This window comes from Schistocerca americana, chromosome 6, assembly GCF_021461395.2.
Source record: "Schistocerca americana isolate TAMUIC-IGC-003095 chromosome 6, iqSchAmer2.1, whole genome shotgun sequence".
Lineage (NCBI taxonomy): Eukaryota > Metazoa > Arthropoda > Insecta > Orthoptera > Acrididae > Schistocerca > Schistocerca americana.
Genome location: NC_060124.1, coordinates 197,612,044 through 197,627,606, shown reverse-complemented (window position 1 = coordinate 197,627,606; position 15,563 = coordinate 197,612,044). Strand labels below are relative to the sequence as shown.

Here is a 15,563-nt window from a genome sequence, read left to right as displayed (position 1 = left end):
GGCTATCAGCGCAGCCAGGACATGCTGCGAGACATCACCATCTGGTGGAAAGTAAAGACTGCAGACGGTAACAGTCTGTGGCGTCCACACCCGAACAGCAACAGCCTCTAAAGGTGTTTGGAGAGGGACAGACTCGCTGTGCAGAGTGTGAAGGACATAGAGGCAGACGCCACCAGACACCCTTTCATATGCTGCCCGGTTCTTATAATAACCCCGATAGCCACGGAGGGCGGGGGTTCGCATTGCTGGAAACCAAGTTTCCTGAAGAGCAATGCAGAAGAAAGGGTGAAGGCTGATAAGTTGGTGGAGCTCAGCTAGATGGTGGAATAAACCGCTGCAGTTCCACTGGAGGATGGTATTGTCCATTGCGGAGAAAGGCGTGACAGGACTGGGAATGCAGATTACGCCGCTGGGTCACCTGCTGCCTCCGATGGAGCACCCGTGCAAGTGCTATCCATTGCGTCTGAGGGATCTGAGGGATCGGCGAGATCGAGGTCCTCAGCGGACGCAAGGATCTCCACCTCATCCTCAGACGCAGAACTTTTAGGTAGCGGTGGAGTAGGTGCCACCGCAGGTGTCTTGGACTTACGGGTCTTCAAAGTCGTTTTCTCTCACTGTTCCTTTGGTTGCCGTTGTTGAGAGGGCTTATTGGAGTCAGTCTCTGGGACCGACGAGGATCGCGAAGCCCATCGACCAGCGACCTGTGGCTTCTTCAGCCACTGGTTGGTGTCTGCTGTGCCGCTGGTAGGAACCTGGGAAGAGAGTGACCCAAGGGATCCCTTCCGAGCGAGAGAAGCCGAAGAAGACTTACGCTTCTCCGGCTTAGAAGTGGGGACTGGTGACCCCGGTGGTTTAGTGGGTGCTGCTCCCGAGGTAGATGGTGTGGGAGCAACAGCGGGAGAAGGGGCCCCCATCGTCAAAGGGGCAGGTGAGGTCCTGTGACTGAGAGCTGACTGTATATCTTGCGGTTGAAGGAGCTGGAGCAGGAGTGACAGTGGAGGCATAAGATGACATCATGCGCACGGGATGTAGCCGTTCAAATTTCTGCTTAGCCTCGGTGTAAGTCAGTCGGTCCAGGGTCTTATATTCCATGATTTTGCATTCTTTCTGTAAGATACTGCAGTCCGGCGAGCAAGGGGAATGAGGCTCTCCACAGTTGACACAGATGGGAGGCGGAGCACATGGAGTATCGGGATGAGATGGGCGTCCACAATCTCGACATGTGAGGCTAGAAGTACAGCAAGAGGACATGTGACCAAACTTCCAGCACTTAAAGCACCGCATCGGGGGAAGGATATAGGGTTTGACGTCACACCGGTAGACCATCACCTTGACCTTCTCTGGTAAGGTATCACCTTCGAAGGCCAAGATGAGGGCACCGGTAGCTACCTGATTGTCCCTCGGACCCCGATGAACACGCTGGACGAAATGTACACCTCGGCGCTCTAAATTGGCGCGCAGCTCGTCATCAGACGGCAAAAGGAGGTCCCTGTGGAAAATAACACCCTGGACCATATTTAAACTCTTATGTGGGGTGATGGTAACGTGAACATCACCCAACTTGTCACAAGCAAGTAACCTGCGTGACTGGGCAGAGGATGCCATTATTATCAAAACTGACCCAGAGCACATTTTGGACAAGCCCTCCACCTCCCCAAACTTGTCCTCTAAATGCTCTACAAAGAACTGAGGCTTCACGGATAGAAACGAGTCCCCATCAGCTCTGGTACAGATGAGATACCTGGGCGAATACACGTCACTGTCATTCATTGCCTTTCGTTCCTCCCATGGTGTGGCCAGGGATGGGAACGATTTGGGGTCATAAACGTTAGCTTTAAAATGAGCCCTCGAATTTTTAGAGACTGCTGGGGGCTGGCCGCCAGCGAGAGATGATGTACCACGCTTCATTGCGGGTCATCCGCCCTGATGCCACCTACTCCGACCAAGGGCCCTCCCCACGGGCGCCACCCAGCCGCAGCAATAGCCACCTGGCAGGATGGCCATTGCCGGGAGTCCTGATGCCCCAGGGAGATGGGCATCTACTCCTTGGCATGCGTGGGGAGTTAACGGCGCAGGCATCGGTAGAGCGATCCCTGTGTTGTCAGGGGGCTACAACCAACAGGGTACATGGCGGCCCCACCACAACGGACTGGCTACCATGCTGGATCTTAGGTGCAAAAATGTCCAAGGTCGTCATCGCAGTTAAAAGCAACACTGCAGAGTGCAGCGTGGTAATCGCACCCAGGGACGTATCCTCGCCCAAGAGATGGAAAACGAGCGGGACATCATTGCAACGACGAAAAAGCCGGCTAAAGGTCTCAATGCACGACGGATACAGTGCACCATGTAAGGCGCCCTTCCCCAATTGGCTCGCTCTTCAGAATAATTTAGAAAGATGGAGGTCAAACCCGAGAGGGGACCATCACATAAGGCCAAAACATTTGAGACTCCTTTTAGTCGCCTCTTACGACAGGCAGGAATACCGCGGGCCTATTCTAACCCCCGAACCCACAGTGGGGTCCAATAGAAATGTGAAAAAGCAAGTAACAGTACTATTGGTTTTCAGATCTTTAGGTTCCTCATGTAGATGAGAAAAATGGTTAGGGAAAAAAGGGGGGGGGGGTAGGAAAGGAGGGAGTGGCAGGGAAATTTTCTTGACCTCTTTCCTCCGATTTACTTTTGTCTCCATAACATCCAGTACCTTACAATCCGGGTTGTGGCCTGCACCCCTCCTCCAAAGCTAAGAATGTTACTGTTAATTAATTTTCATGTTTTTCTATCGCCAACATCATTATTTTGTGCAAGCCACAGTTATGTGCCTTGTAAACTATCTATCTCATAATACACTCAAGTTTTAGATAAATTAAGGACACTGAATTTAACACTATAAGTATCTTTCAAAATTTAAATGAAAGGAACCTTGGTAGCTTGCACCAGCTCTTTTTTGTAACTATTCTATACTAACTGCAAAGCTCAAGAGGACTGAACCCCTGCTGCTTCTGTCCACCACTTCCTATAGCAATATATCACAATCTGGACCCATTCAATAAGAGATGCACAAGAACATCTGCACAAATAGCCAGATGAAGATTGTCCCAAATGAATTAAGGTGACTGAGATGGTTCCCTTGAAAACACACATACTAATCATTTCCCCAGCCTCTAATCACATGTACAAGATTACCCTAATTTTCAATTGACTGAAACAGACTCACTTTTTTAGGCAATACTGTCAACAAGCACTTATTGTCTGACTCAGATTATAATTAAAAACAAGTATCTTAAATTACACATAAAATAATTTTTGTGAATTTCTCAGCCTTTTGAGCCCATAAAACAATTTATTTCCGTTTTAACAAACAGCAGGTACTATCTTGCATTGGCAATGTTTGGAAAGGTCCACAAGCATTTTAATCCTAACTTTAAACAGGAAAGAGTGAGAATAACCTTGTGTGTTTTATCATATCATTTAGATTCAAAAGTCCACTAAATTTTATCTGTAATACATTTTATAGATCTTTCAAATAGTACTTCTGACAAATCATTTTCTTAAGCATACTAAAAACCACTGAAATTTGCTTTCCTCACAGGTTTATTACACAAACAACCACAAACAGAATTAAAACACATTCTGCAGTTTCAATTCTCATTAGTTTGCGAAATAGATTAGGGTAGAGACTTTGAAAATCCAGATCAGTGCTGTGCTTTCTTACTTTTTCCATTTCATGAAATTCATACCATCAAAGTAACTGTACTTACAGAAGATGCCTTGCTGTACCGACGAAGGAAGTGGACACTCAATGGATAACCAACAAAGAAACTGATGGTCCTCATGATCTGCATTTCCATTTGCAGTATTTCATTTTTTGTATACAAATTACTGCAAATATACACAAAACTGCTTATCTCGGGTGGGTATATTTCTTCGTACTTGCTGGCCAATAACAGTGAAGCTGCACCAAGTAACTGTATCTTCTTTTTGTCCATTACATGCACTTTCTGGAAATATATAACTGTCTCTACATCCAGTCTCACAGGCTTCATGGCTTAATATTACTGTACAAGCAGCCACTGCATTATTAACTAAGGTCAGTACTAAAGGTAGTGTAATGAAAATTTAAGTAAGCTTCACCACCACTACAATGATGCAGAGTCAAGGTGGGAGCTTTCTTTTTTACCCATAGTATAACTGTAGCAGAGTGCCTGAAACGTGGGTGTGGCAAATTTTTCTAACTCTATTTCTCATGGAATCACATTGAACACCCAATGAAATCAAATTCAGACATAAAAACAATTTTCTAGGTTCTGAACACAAAATTGTCACAAGATTTTTGTTATACAGTGTGGCACATTAAATAGAAATACTTAGCATTAGCCCTTTTATTCATTAGCAACTTTAAAAAGATGAAAACTAATTCTGAAAACAAAGATGATGTGACTTACCAAATGAAAGTGCTGGCAGGTCGACACACACACAAACAAACACAAACATACACACAAAATTCAAGCTTTCGCAACAAACTGTTGCCTCATCAGGAAAGAGGGAAGGAGAGGGAAAGACGAAAGGATGTGGGTTTTAAGGGAGAGGGTAAGGAGTCATTCCAATCCCGGGAGCGGAAAGACTTACCTTAGGGGGAAAAAAGGACGGGTATACACTCGCACACACACACACATATCCATCCACACATATACAGACACAAGCAGACATATTTAAAGACAAAGAGTTTGGGCAGAGATGTCAGTCGAGGCAGAAGTGCAGAGGCAAAGATGATGTTGAATGACAGGTGAGGTGTGAGTGGCGGCAACTTGAAATTAGCGGAGAATGAGGCCTGGTGGATAATGGGAAGAGAGGATATATTGAAGAGCAAGTTCCCATCTCCGGAGTTCGGATAGGTTGGTGTTAGTGGGAAATATCCAGATAACCCGGACGGTGTAACACTGTGCCAAGATGTGCTGGCCGTGCACCAAGGCATGTTTAGCCACAGGGTGATCCTCATTACCAAAAAACACTGTCTGCCTGTGTCCATTCATGCGAATGGACAGTTTGTTGCTGGTCATTCCGACATAGAATGCGTCACAGTGTAGGCAGGTCAGTTGGTAGATCACGTGGGTGCTTTCACACGTGGCTCTGCCTTTGATCGTGTACACCTTCCGGGTTACAGGACTGGAGTAAGTGGTGGTGGGAGGGTGCATGGGACAGGTTTTACACCGGGGGCGGTTACAAGGGCAGGAGCCAGAGGGTAGGGAAGGTGGTTTGGGGATTTCATAGGGATGAACTAAGAGGTTACGAAGGTTAGGTGGATGGCGGAAAGACACTCTTGGTGGAGTGGGGAGGATTTCATGAAGGACGAATCTCATTTATGGCCAGGATTTGAGGAAGTCGTATCCCTGCTGGAGAGCCACATTCAGAATCTGATCCAGTCCCGGAAAGTATCCTGTCACAAGTGGGGCACTTTTGTGGTTCTTCTGTGGGAGGTTCTGGATTTGAGAGGATGAGGAAGTGGCTCTGGTTATTTGCTTCTGTACCAGGTCGGGAGGGTAGTTGCGGGATGCGAAAGCTGTTGTCAGGTTGTTGGTGTAATGGTTCAGGGATTCCGGACTGGAGCAGATTCGTTTGCCACGAAGACCTAGGCTGTAGGGAAGGGACCGTTTGATGTGGAATGGGTGGCAGCTGTCGTAATGGAGGTACTGTTGCTTGTTGGTGGGTTCGATGTGGACGGACGTGTGAAGCTGGCCATTGGACAGGTGGAGGTCAACATCAAGGAAAGTGGCATGGGATTTGGAGTAGGACCAGGTGAATCTGATGGAACCAAAGGAGTTGAGGTTGGAGAGGAAATTCTGGAGTTCTTCTTCACTGTGAGTCCAGATCATGAAGATGTCATCAATAAATCTGTACCAAACTTTGGGTTGGCAGGCCTGAGTAACCAAGAAGGCTTCCTCTGAGCGACCCATGAATAGGTTGGCGTACGAAGGGGCCATCCTGGTACCCATGGCTGTTCCCTTTAATTGTTGGTATGTCTGGCCTTCAAAAGTGAAGAAGTTGTGGGTCAGGATGAAGCTGGCTAAGGTAATGAGGAAAGAGGTTTTAGGTAGGGTGGCAGGTGATCGGCGTGAAAGGAAGTAATGAGGATCACCCTGTGGCTAAACATGCCTTGGTGCACGGCCAGCACATCTTGGCACAGTGTTACACCGTCCGGGTTATCTGGATACTTCCCACTAACACCAACCTATCCGAACTCCGGAGATGGGAACTTGCTCTTCAATATATCCTCTCTTCCCGTTATCCACCAGGCCTCAATCTCCGCTAATTTCAAGTTGCCGCCACTCATACCTCACCTGTCATTCGACAACATCTTTGCCTGTGCACTTCTGCCTCGACTGACATCTCTGAACCAACTCTTTGTCTTTAAATATGTCTGCTTGTGTCTGTATATGTGTGGATGGATATGTGTATGTGTGCGAGTGTATACCCGTCCTTTTTTCCCCCTAAGGTAAGTCTTTCCGCTCCCGGGATTGGAATGACTCCTTACCCTCTCCCTTAAAACCCACATCCTTTCGTCTTTCCCTCTCCTTCCCTCTTTCCTGATGAGGCAACAGTTTGTTGCGAAAGCTTGAATTTTGTGTGTATGTTTGTGTTTGTTTGTGTGTCTGTTGACCTGCCAGCACTTTCATTTGGTAAGTCACATCATCTTTGTTTTTAGATATATATTTCCTACGTGGAATGTTTCCCTCTATTATAACCATAAAACTAATTCTGAAATAGAGATGTAATTAAAATATAAGATTTCAGTCCACACTAAACTATCAATGGCAAGGTATTTCAGTAACAGCACAATCTTATGTGAAGAATTGAGAGATTGTTGTGTCTTGTACAAACCAATGGAAAGATTTATGGAAAACTGAAGCAGAATGCTGTGTTGCTGTTACCCAATTTGAGGGGGCAGGGGTGGAAAGAGGGCTGACTACTACTGCTCACTACCACAAAAACCACAGCAACCCAAGCACAAAGGAATGGTGTCCATTTTGCTTTACTCTCTTCTTCCTTAATACAGTAGGTAAAAGTACTGCAATTGCATAACTAACTGTAAAATTAATCAAGCAACACAATAATTGAAATACCTAGATGGAAATTACATAAAATAAGGAAAAGGCAATGACTTACCTATGGAAGAATGGTGTGTGGCACACACAGACATTTAATAGAAAGCAGTTAACACTAGCTTTCAAGCTCTTGCTTTTTTTTCTAGTAACAGCACGCACATTCACATACACAACCAGACAGACACCAAAACATTTCGATTACTGAAAGCAGTGGCCTCGGTAGATGGAGGTGTGACAGAGTAAGGAAGGACACATGAGGTGAAGGGGGGATTGGTTGGTTGGTTTAAAGGCGGGAGAAGGGACCAAACTACAAAGTTATCGTTCACTTGTTCCTAATAAAAAGAGTGCCACAAGTTTGAGAATAAAATGGATGAAACATATAACACGAAACGGAAAGAAAGGAAAAGTCACAAGAACGAAGGGAAGGCAACGAACACTAAAAGGAACAAAAGAGGACAAGAAAACAACAGAGATGCTAGAAACAGAAGGGAGTAAAACATGAAAGCAGATTACAGTGGCTGGCCAACCACGAGAATAAAAAGGGAAAGCCAGCCACTCTGCAACACATTAAAAACTCCTCCCTAAAAGCACTAGGGTAGAGGACACAGAGGGACAAAGTACATGCCCTAAAACCTATATAGAAATATAAAACCCACTCTCACGGACAAAACATAAAACAGGCATTGTCGCCCAACACCGAAGGCAGGGTGCTGGGAAAGTGAAAAGTCTGCCGCAGAGCGCCTAAAAGTGGGCAGTCCAGCAAGAGATGGACGACTGTCATTTGGGAGCCACAGCAACACTGAGGTGGGTCCTCACGACTGAGTAGGTAGCCATGCATTAGCCACATGTGGCCAATGCAGAGCCGGCAGAGGACAACTGATTCCCTGCGACAGGCCCGCATGGAAGACTGCCACACTTTCATAGTCTCCTTAATGACACACAGTTTGTTGTGCGTGCTGTTATGCCATTCCGTCTCCCAAAGCCTGAAAACCCTGTGGTTAAGACAGAACACAGGTCAGCTTTCGGAGATGCCTATCTCCAGAAGCGGTTTCTGCGTCGCCTGTTTGGCCAGCCTGTCGGCAAGTTCGTTGCCGGGGATTCCAATGTGTCCTGGGGTCCACACAAACACCACAGAACAGTGGGACTCTTCCAGGGCATAGATGGACTCCTGAATGGACATAACCAGGGGGTGGCGAGGGTAGCACTCGTCGACAGCTTGTAGGCTGCTCAATGAGTTAGTACACAGGAGAAATGACTCGTTAGGGCATGAGCGGATGACTCAAGAGCACGAGATATGGCCGCCAGCTCTGCAGTGAAAACACTACTGCCAATTGGCAAGGAGTGCTGCTCAATATGTCCTCCAGGAACGTATGCAAAGCCTACGTGACCATCAGCCAGTGTAAACCACTTCAGGGCCCCAGAACACGTCAAGAACCGAGAGGAAGTGACAGCGGAGAATGGAGGGGTTAACGAAGTCCTTAGGGCAATGCAAAAGGTCCAGACGAAGCTGCGGCCGAGGCATACACCATAGAGGTGTATGTGAACGGGCCGCAAGCAGAGGCGGTAAAGGGAAGGACTCCAGTTCGGAGAGAAGGGACCGCACGCGAACCGCAATCGTTAGCCCCGATCTACGCTGCCGATTCGGGAGATGAACTGCCACGGGCGGGAAAAGGAGATGGTAATTCGGAAGCGCAGGGGAACTATGAATGTGTGCTGCATAACTGGCGAGCAGTTGTGCAAGTCTGATCTGTAGTGGAGGGTCACCAACCTCCACCAGTACGCTGGTCACCAGACTCGTCCTAAAAGCTCCTGTCGCTAATTGAACCCCACAGTGGCGCACAGGGTCGAGTAAATGCAAAGCTGAAGGCGCTGCTGAACCATAAACCACACTCTCATATGGCCCAGGATTGGACAAGGGCTCTGTAGAGCTGCAGCAGTGTGCAGCGATCTGCACCCCAATTAGCACTGCTCAGGCAATGGAGGGCATTGAGGTGCTGTCAGCACTTCTGCTTAAGCTGATGAAGATGAGGGAGCCAAGTCAATCGAGTGTCGAAAACCAGTCCTAGGAATTTGTGTGTCTCCATTGCAAAGAGGAGATCGTCATTAAGGTAGTGTGGGTTCCAGATGAATGGTACGGCGCCGACAGAAGTGCATGACACACGACTTTGCGGCTGAAAACTGGAAGCCATGGGCTAGAGCCCATGACTGCGCCTTGTGGATGACTCCCTGGACGTGCTGCTCAGCAACAACAATACTGGAGCAGCAGTACAAAATTCAGAAGTCATCTGCATACAGAGGTGAGATGGAGGGCCCGACTGCTGCTGCTAGACCATTAATGGCCACTACAAATAGACACACACTCAATACAGAGCCCTGCGGGACTCCATTCTCCTGGATATGGATGGAACTAAGAGTGTCACCAACTTTGACATGAAACGTAAGGAGTGACAGGAAGTTCTGGATAAAAATCGGGAGTGGTCACCGGAGACCCCACTCATACAGTGTGGCAAGGATATGTCGTCGCCAAGTCATGTCGTATGCTTTGCGTAAGTCAAAAAAGATGGCAATCAGGTGTTGCTGTCTGGAAAAGGCTGTTCGGATAGCAGACTCTATGATTATCAGTGGAAGAGTGACCCTGGTGGAAGCCACCCTGACATGGAGCCAGGAAGCCACGTGACACCACGACCCAAGCCACCCATCAACATACCATACATTCCAGCAGCTTACAGAGAACGTAGGTGAGGCTGATGGGCTGATAGCTATCCACATCAAGTGGGTTTTTACCGGGTTTGAGCACTGGAATGATGGTGCTCTCCCACCATTGTGATAGAAAGACACCATCGTGCCAGATCCAGTTGAAGATGACGAGAAGATGTCCCTTTTAGTCAGATGATTCTTTTTTTTTTGTTTTGGTTTTAGGGCGCAAAAGTGCTATCGTCATTAGCGCCCGGTCCGTGACTTAGGAAACAGTAAAAAACCGAAAATGGAAACTTGCAGCAATGGGAACGAAAGTCATAAAATTGGAGAAACTAAAAGCAGAAGGAAGGCTTGAAAATCCACTACAGAAAGGGGTTGGTTGTCCCCAAAAAAAGCTTCAAATGACTGACATCATTTCACTGGCAAGAATAAACTCGAGAACGCGAACGGCTGAGAGCGTGTCATCTGCAAAAATCAACGATATATCAGGCAATAGCTGTAGACGGGAGCGTAATGGGCTAAAATAGGGGTACTCAATTAAAAGGTGTCTTACCGTCCACAGCTGAGGGCAGTGGGGACAGAGTGGGGGAGGATCGCCGCTTAAAAGATGTCGAACACAGTGCCCTATCTGGAGTCTAGTTAAAATTACCTCCTCCCGACGACGCATTCGGGAGGAAGAGGTCCAAGCACAAGGAAGAGCTTTCACGTCCCGCAATTTATTATGGGGAAGTGTCGACCAACGTGCGTGCCATAAATGAACAACATGTTGACATAAAACGCTCCGTAGATCGGCGAAGGGAATCGATTGGATAGCTGGCCGAAGAAGAGAGACTGCAGCCTTGGCTGCAATATCAGCCGCCTCATTTCCACAGATACCAACATGTCCCGGGAGCCAGAGGAACGCCACCGAGACGCCCCCCAGGTGGAGCAAGCACAGATAGTCCTAAATCCGGTGGACCAGAGGGTGCACAGGGTAAAGAGCTTGGAGACTGAGGAGAGAGCTGGGAGAATCTGAGCAGATAACGTACTGTATCCGCTGATGGCGGCGGATGTAGTGGACATTATGGAGAACAGCGTAAAGCTCCGCAGTATAAACCGAACACTGGTCGGGAAGCCGAAAGTGATTTGGGGTGTCGCCAACAATATAGGCACCCCCTACACCTAACTATGTTTTCGAGCCGTAGGTGTAAGTAAATGTGGCTTCCGTCATTTGTGCACATAGAGCAGCAAATGCCCGGCGATAAACAAGTGAAGGGGTACCATCCTTGGGAAATCGACAAAGGTTACGGAGCACGCAGATCCGGGGACGGAGCCAAGGCGGAGCTGTACCCCAAGTTGTCAAGAAGGTTTTAGGAAAGCGGAAGGAAAGAGAATGGAGCAGTTGACGGAAGCGGACTCCCGGTGGTAGCAGGGAGGAGGGGCGGCCTGCATACCCTACATCGAAGGAGGCGTCGAAAAAAATGTCATGGGCTGGATTAGCCAGCATGGAAGACAGATGGCTAGCATAATGACTCAGACGGACTACTCGCCGATTGGACAGCGGAGGTTCAGCAGTCAAAGCATAAAGGCTTTCCACAGGGCTGGTGTAAAAAGCTCCAGACACTAAACGTAATCCACAGTGGTGGATAGAGTTGAGACGCCGAAGAATAGACGGCCGAGCAGAGGAGTAGACTATGCTTCCATAGTCCAATTTCGAGCGCACTAAGGCACGATAGAGGCAGAGAAGGACCACTCGATCCGCTCCCCAGGAGGTACCATTCAGGACACGGAGGGTGTTGAGGGATCGCAGACAGCAAGCCGAAAGATAGGAAACATGGGAGGACCAGCACAGTTTTCTGTCAAACATAAGACCCAAGAATTTAGCAACGTCTGAAAACGGAAGGTTGACAGGACCTAGATGTAAGGAGGGCGGAAGAAACTCCTTACGTCGGCAAAAATTAACACAAACGGTCTTACTGGGAGAAAAACGGAAGCCGGTTTCGATGCTCCAAGAGTGGAGGCGATCGAGACATCCTTGAAGACGTCGTTCAAGAAGGCTGGTCCATTGAGAGCTGTAGTAGATCGCAAAATCGTCCATAAAGAGGGATCCCGAGACATCAGGAAGGAGACAAATCCATAATTGGATTTATGGCAATGGCAAACAGTACAACACTCAGCATGGAGCCCTGGGGTACCCCGTTTTCTTGGGAGAAATTACGGGAGAGAGTAGTGTTCACCCGCACCCTAAATGTGCGCTCTGCCATAAATTCGCGAAGAAAAAGGGGCAGCCGACCTCGAAAGCCCCAAGAGAAAAGTGTGCAGAGGATGCCTGTCCTCCAACAGGTATCATATGCCCTCTCCAGATCAAAAAATATTGCTACTGTTTGGCGTTTCCGGAGAAAATTGTTCATGATATAAGTGGAGAGAGCAACAAGACGGTACAACTGCAGAACGATGCTGTCGGAATCCGCATTGGGCAGATGTTAAAAGACTGCGGGGCTTCAGCCACCACGTTAAACAGCAATTCACCAAACGCTCCAACACCTTACATACACAACTTGCGAGAGAAATGTGGCAATAGCTAGAGGGGAGATGTTTGTCCTTTCCAGGTTTCGAAACAGGGACAACGATAGCTTCCTGCCATCGTCTGGGAAAATTACTGTCGGTCCAAATTCAATTATAACGACGAAGGAGGTAACGCAGACTATGGTATGATAAATGCAGCAACATTTGGACGTGGATACCATCCGGTCCCGGGGCAGAGGAGCAAGAAGAAGAGAGTGCATGTTGTAGTTCCCGCATGGAGAAAACAGTATTGTAGCTTTCGCGATTTTGGGAGGAGAAAGCAAGATGTCGCACTTCCGCTGCACGTTTCTTCGGGAGAAACGCTGGCGGGTAATTTGAAGAGCTCGAAATCTCAGCAAAGTGCTGACCCAATGAGTTAGAAATTGCGACGGGGTCCACTAATGTACCATGCGCGACAGTGAGCCCAGAGACCGGGGAGAAACTAGGCGTGCCTGAGAACCGTCGAATCAGACTCCAAACTTCCGAGGAGGGAGTGAAGGTGTTAAATGAGCTAATAAAGAATTTCCAGCTTGCCTTCTTGCTATCGCGGATGACACGACGGCATCGCGCACGGAACTGTTTATAGCGGATACAGTTGGCCAAAGTAGGATGGTGGCGGAAAACGCGGAGAGCACGTCGCCGCTCACGTATTTAATCACGGCATGCCTCGTTCCACCAAGGAACTGGGGGGCGCCGGGGCAATTCGGAGGTGCGTGGTATTGAACGTTCCGCAGCTGTAAGAATAACGTCGGTAATGTGTTTGACCTCATCGTCGACGCTGGGAAAGTGACGGTCATCGAATGTCACTAGAGACGAAAAAAGTGTCCAATCGGCTTGGGCAAACTTCCAGCGTCGTGGGCGCATATATGGCAGGTGAGGCTGCAATTGAAGGACACATGGAAAGTGGTCACTCGAGTGTGTATCATCAAGGGCGAACCATTCAAAGCGCCGAGCTAGCAGAACAGTACCGACCGCAAGGTCCAAATGAGATAAAGTTGTCGTGAAGGCAGACAAAAATGTAGGGACCCCAGTGTTGAGGCAAACTAGATTCGCTTGGTGGAAGACGTCTAGCAATAGTGGGCCACGTGGACAAGGATGTGGAGATCCCCAAAGCGGGTGGTGGGCATTGAAGTCCCCAACCAGCAAATAGGGGGGTGGAAGCTGACCAAGAAGATGAAGGAGATCAGCTCGTGCCATTGGTGTGGACGATGGACTGTATACAGTACAAAGAGAGAACGTGTATCCAGAAAGGGAAAGACGGACGGCAACAGCTTGGAAGGAAGCGTTTAAGGGGATTGGGTGATAATGGAGAGTATCATGGAGAAGAATCATGAGTCCTCCATGGGCTGGAGTGCCTTCAACAGAGGGGAGATCATATCGGATGGACTGAAAATGAGGGAGAACAAAGCGGTCATGGGGACGCAGCTTTGTTTCCTGAAGACAGAAGATGACAGGCGAGTAGGATCGTAAGAGTATCAACAATTCATCCCGATTGGCTCGAATGCCGCGGATATTCCAGTGGATAATGGACATAGGGTGAACAGAAAATGGAGGAATGGGACGAAGGTTGCTGTCAACTCAACGACTGCTCAGAGCTTGCGACCGACAGCATGGAATGGCATTCAGCCGAAGGCAGAAGATCCTGATCCATAGGTTGTTCAGGAGCAGCTCCTGCCACCAGCGATCGGCCGGTTGATCGGCCGCCAGCAGTGCACCTCGGTGACACAGAAGACAGCCGAGGGCGATTTCCGCCAGGTGGTGCTGTAGATGGTTGGTTGGTTGGTTGTTTGAGGTTAAAGGGACCAAACAGCAAGGTCATCAGTCCCTTGTTTCAAATAGACTCCATTCTGCTAACGGGACATCTCAGTATAGTCAGAAAAATAAAACGGATAAAGGGGAAACGTAAAAGGGCAGTCACGTTGTCATTAGTAAAAACAAATGAGGGAAGTTGGCAAGAGAACGAACCCAACACTATGCTGAAACAGCATAGGCAAGACCACCTGCGACTTAAAAGGTACAACTGCTATAATGCAGAAAGTACGTATGGGAATAGAAAAACTAACCAAGCCTTAAAAAGAAGGGGTAAAAACAGAGTAAAAGGGAAAGAAAAGAGGATTCCGGTCAGGGAGGTGAATCGGGAATCTCTGAACACTGCCTACAGTGGGAGACACCCAAACACTCACCGCCCTGCCCCAACACCAGAGGGAGATTAAAAACTTTAAAACTGAGAATAAAAACCACTCTCCCGGAGGAAACCTAGAACCAGAGAGACCATCCGGGAATCGTCAGCCAACATCAAAGGTAAAGTGTGGGGGAGTCTGTACTTAGCACGCAGAGCCAAAAGAAGGGGGCATTCAACCAAAATGTGGGCCACTGACTGGAAGGCTCCACAACCACATAGCGGGGGTGGCTCATCACGCAAAAGGAAACCATGGGTCAGCCTGGTATGGCCAATGCGGAGACGACACAGTGTGGTCGAGTCCTTGCGGGAGAGGCTAAAGGAAGAACGCCATGGGCCTGTATTCACCTTAATGGCACGAAGTTTATTAGACAGTGGAGTAGCCTCCCAAGAATTGGCCCATGACTGTGCAAAGTGGGATTTGATGTGAAGCCGTAAATCTGCTGCAGGAGGGGTTACAGAAAACGGGGGGTAAGTAACTGCTCCCCCAGCCAAACGATCAGCGAGCTCATTACCCGGGATACCCACATGGCCCGGGACCCATAGGAAGTCAATGGAACAAGCAGCACGGTGAAGATCAGCGAGATGGTCATGGATGGCAGAGACCAAGGGATGGCGCGAAAAACACCGGTCAATAGCAAGAAGGCCACTCATCGAGTCCGTACATAACAAAACGCGGTTGTGTTGGGATTGTTTAATAAAGGTAAGGGCCCGGGAAATTGCCATCAATTCCGCAGTAAACACCCCACATGAGGGTGGCAGTAGATGATTTTCCGTTCCAACAAAGGACGTGAAGGCATACCCAACATGATCAGCAGATTTAGAGCCATCAGTGTAAAAAACAACAGCATCCCGAAACTCCCATAAAATTTGGCGGAAAAAGGAACGGAACACCACCGGGGGGATGGAATCTTTCGGACCGCGGCGGAGATCCATCCGAATTCGAGGCCGAGGAACTAACCAAGGAGGGGTGGAGGGGAGGGAGCGAGGAAGACAGGACAAAGAAGGAAGCCGAAAATCACGGGTAAGAGACACAAGGCGCA

At 48.4% G+C, this 15,563-nt stretch overlaps 1 protein-coding gene across 5 annotated transcripts in view; it reads right to left on the bottom strand.

Moving 5' to 3' along the window:
* Positions 1 to 15,563, bottom strand: part of LOC124619545 (G2/mitotic-specific cyclin-B-like) — a 90,497-nt gene that overhangs the window by 11,124 nt on the left and 63,810 nt on the right. For 4 of the 5 annotated variants that reach the window (XM_047146010.1, XM_047146013.1, XM_047146012.1 and 1 more), the window contains one exon: positions 3,759 to 3,998. The exons of the other annotated variant lie outside the window; for it this stretch is intronic. In XM_047146010.1, coding sequence (XP_047001966.1) covers positions 3,759 to 3,998 — 240 coding nt within the window. The remainder of the gene's footprint in view (positions 1 to 3,758; positions 3,999 to 15,563) is intronic. 5 annotated transcript variants of the gene reach the window in all.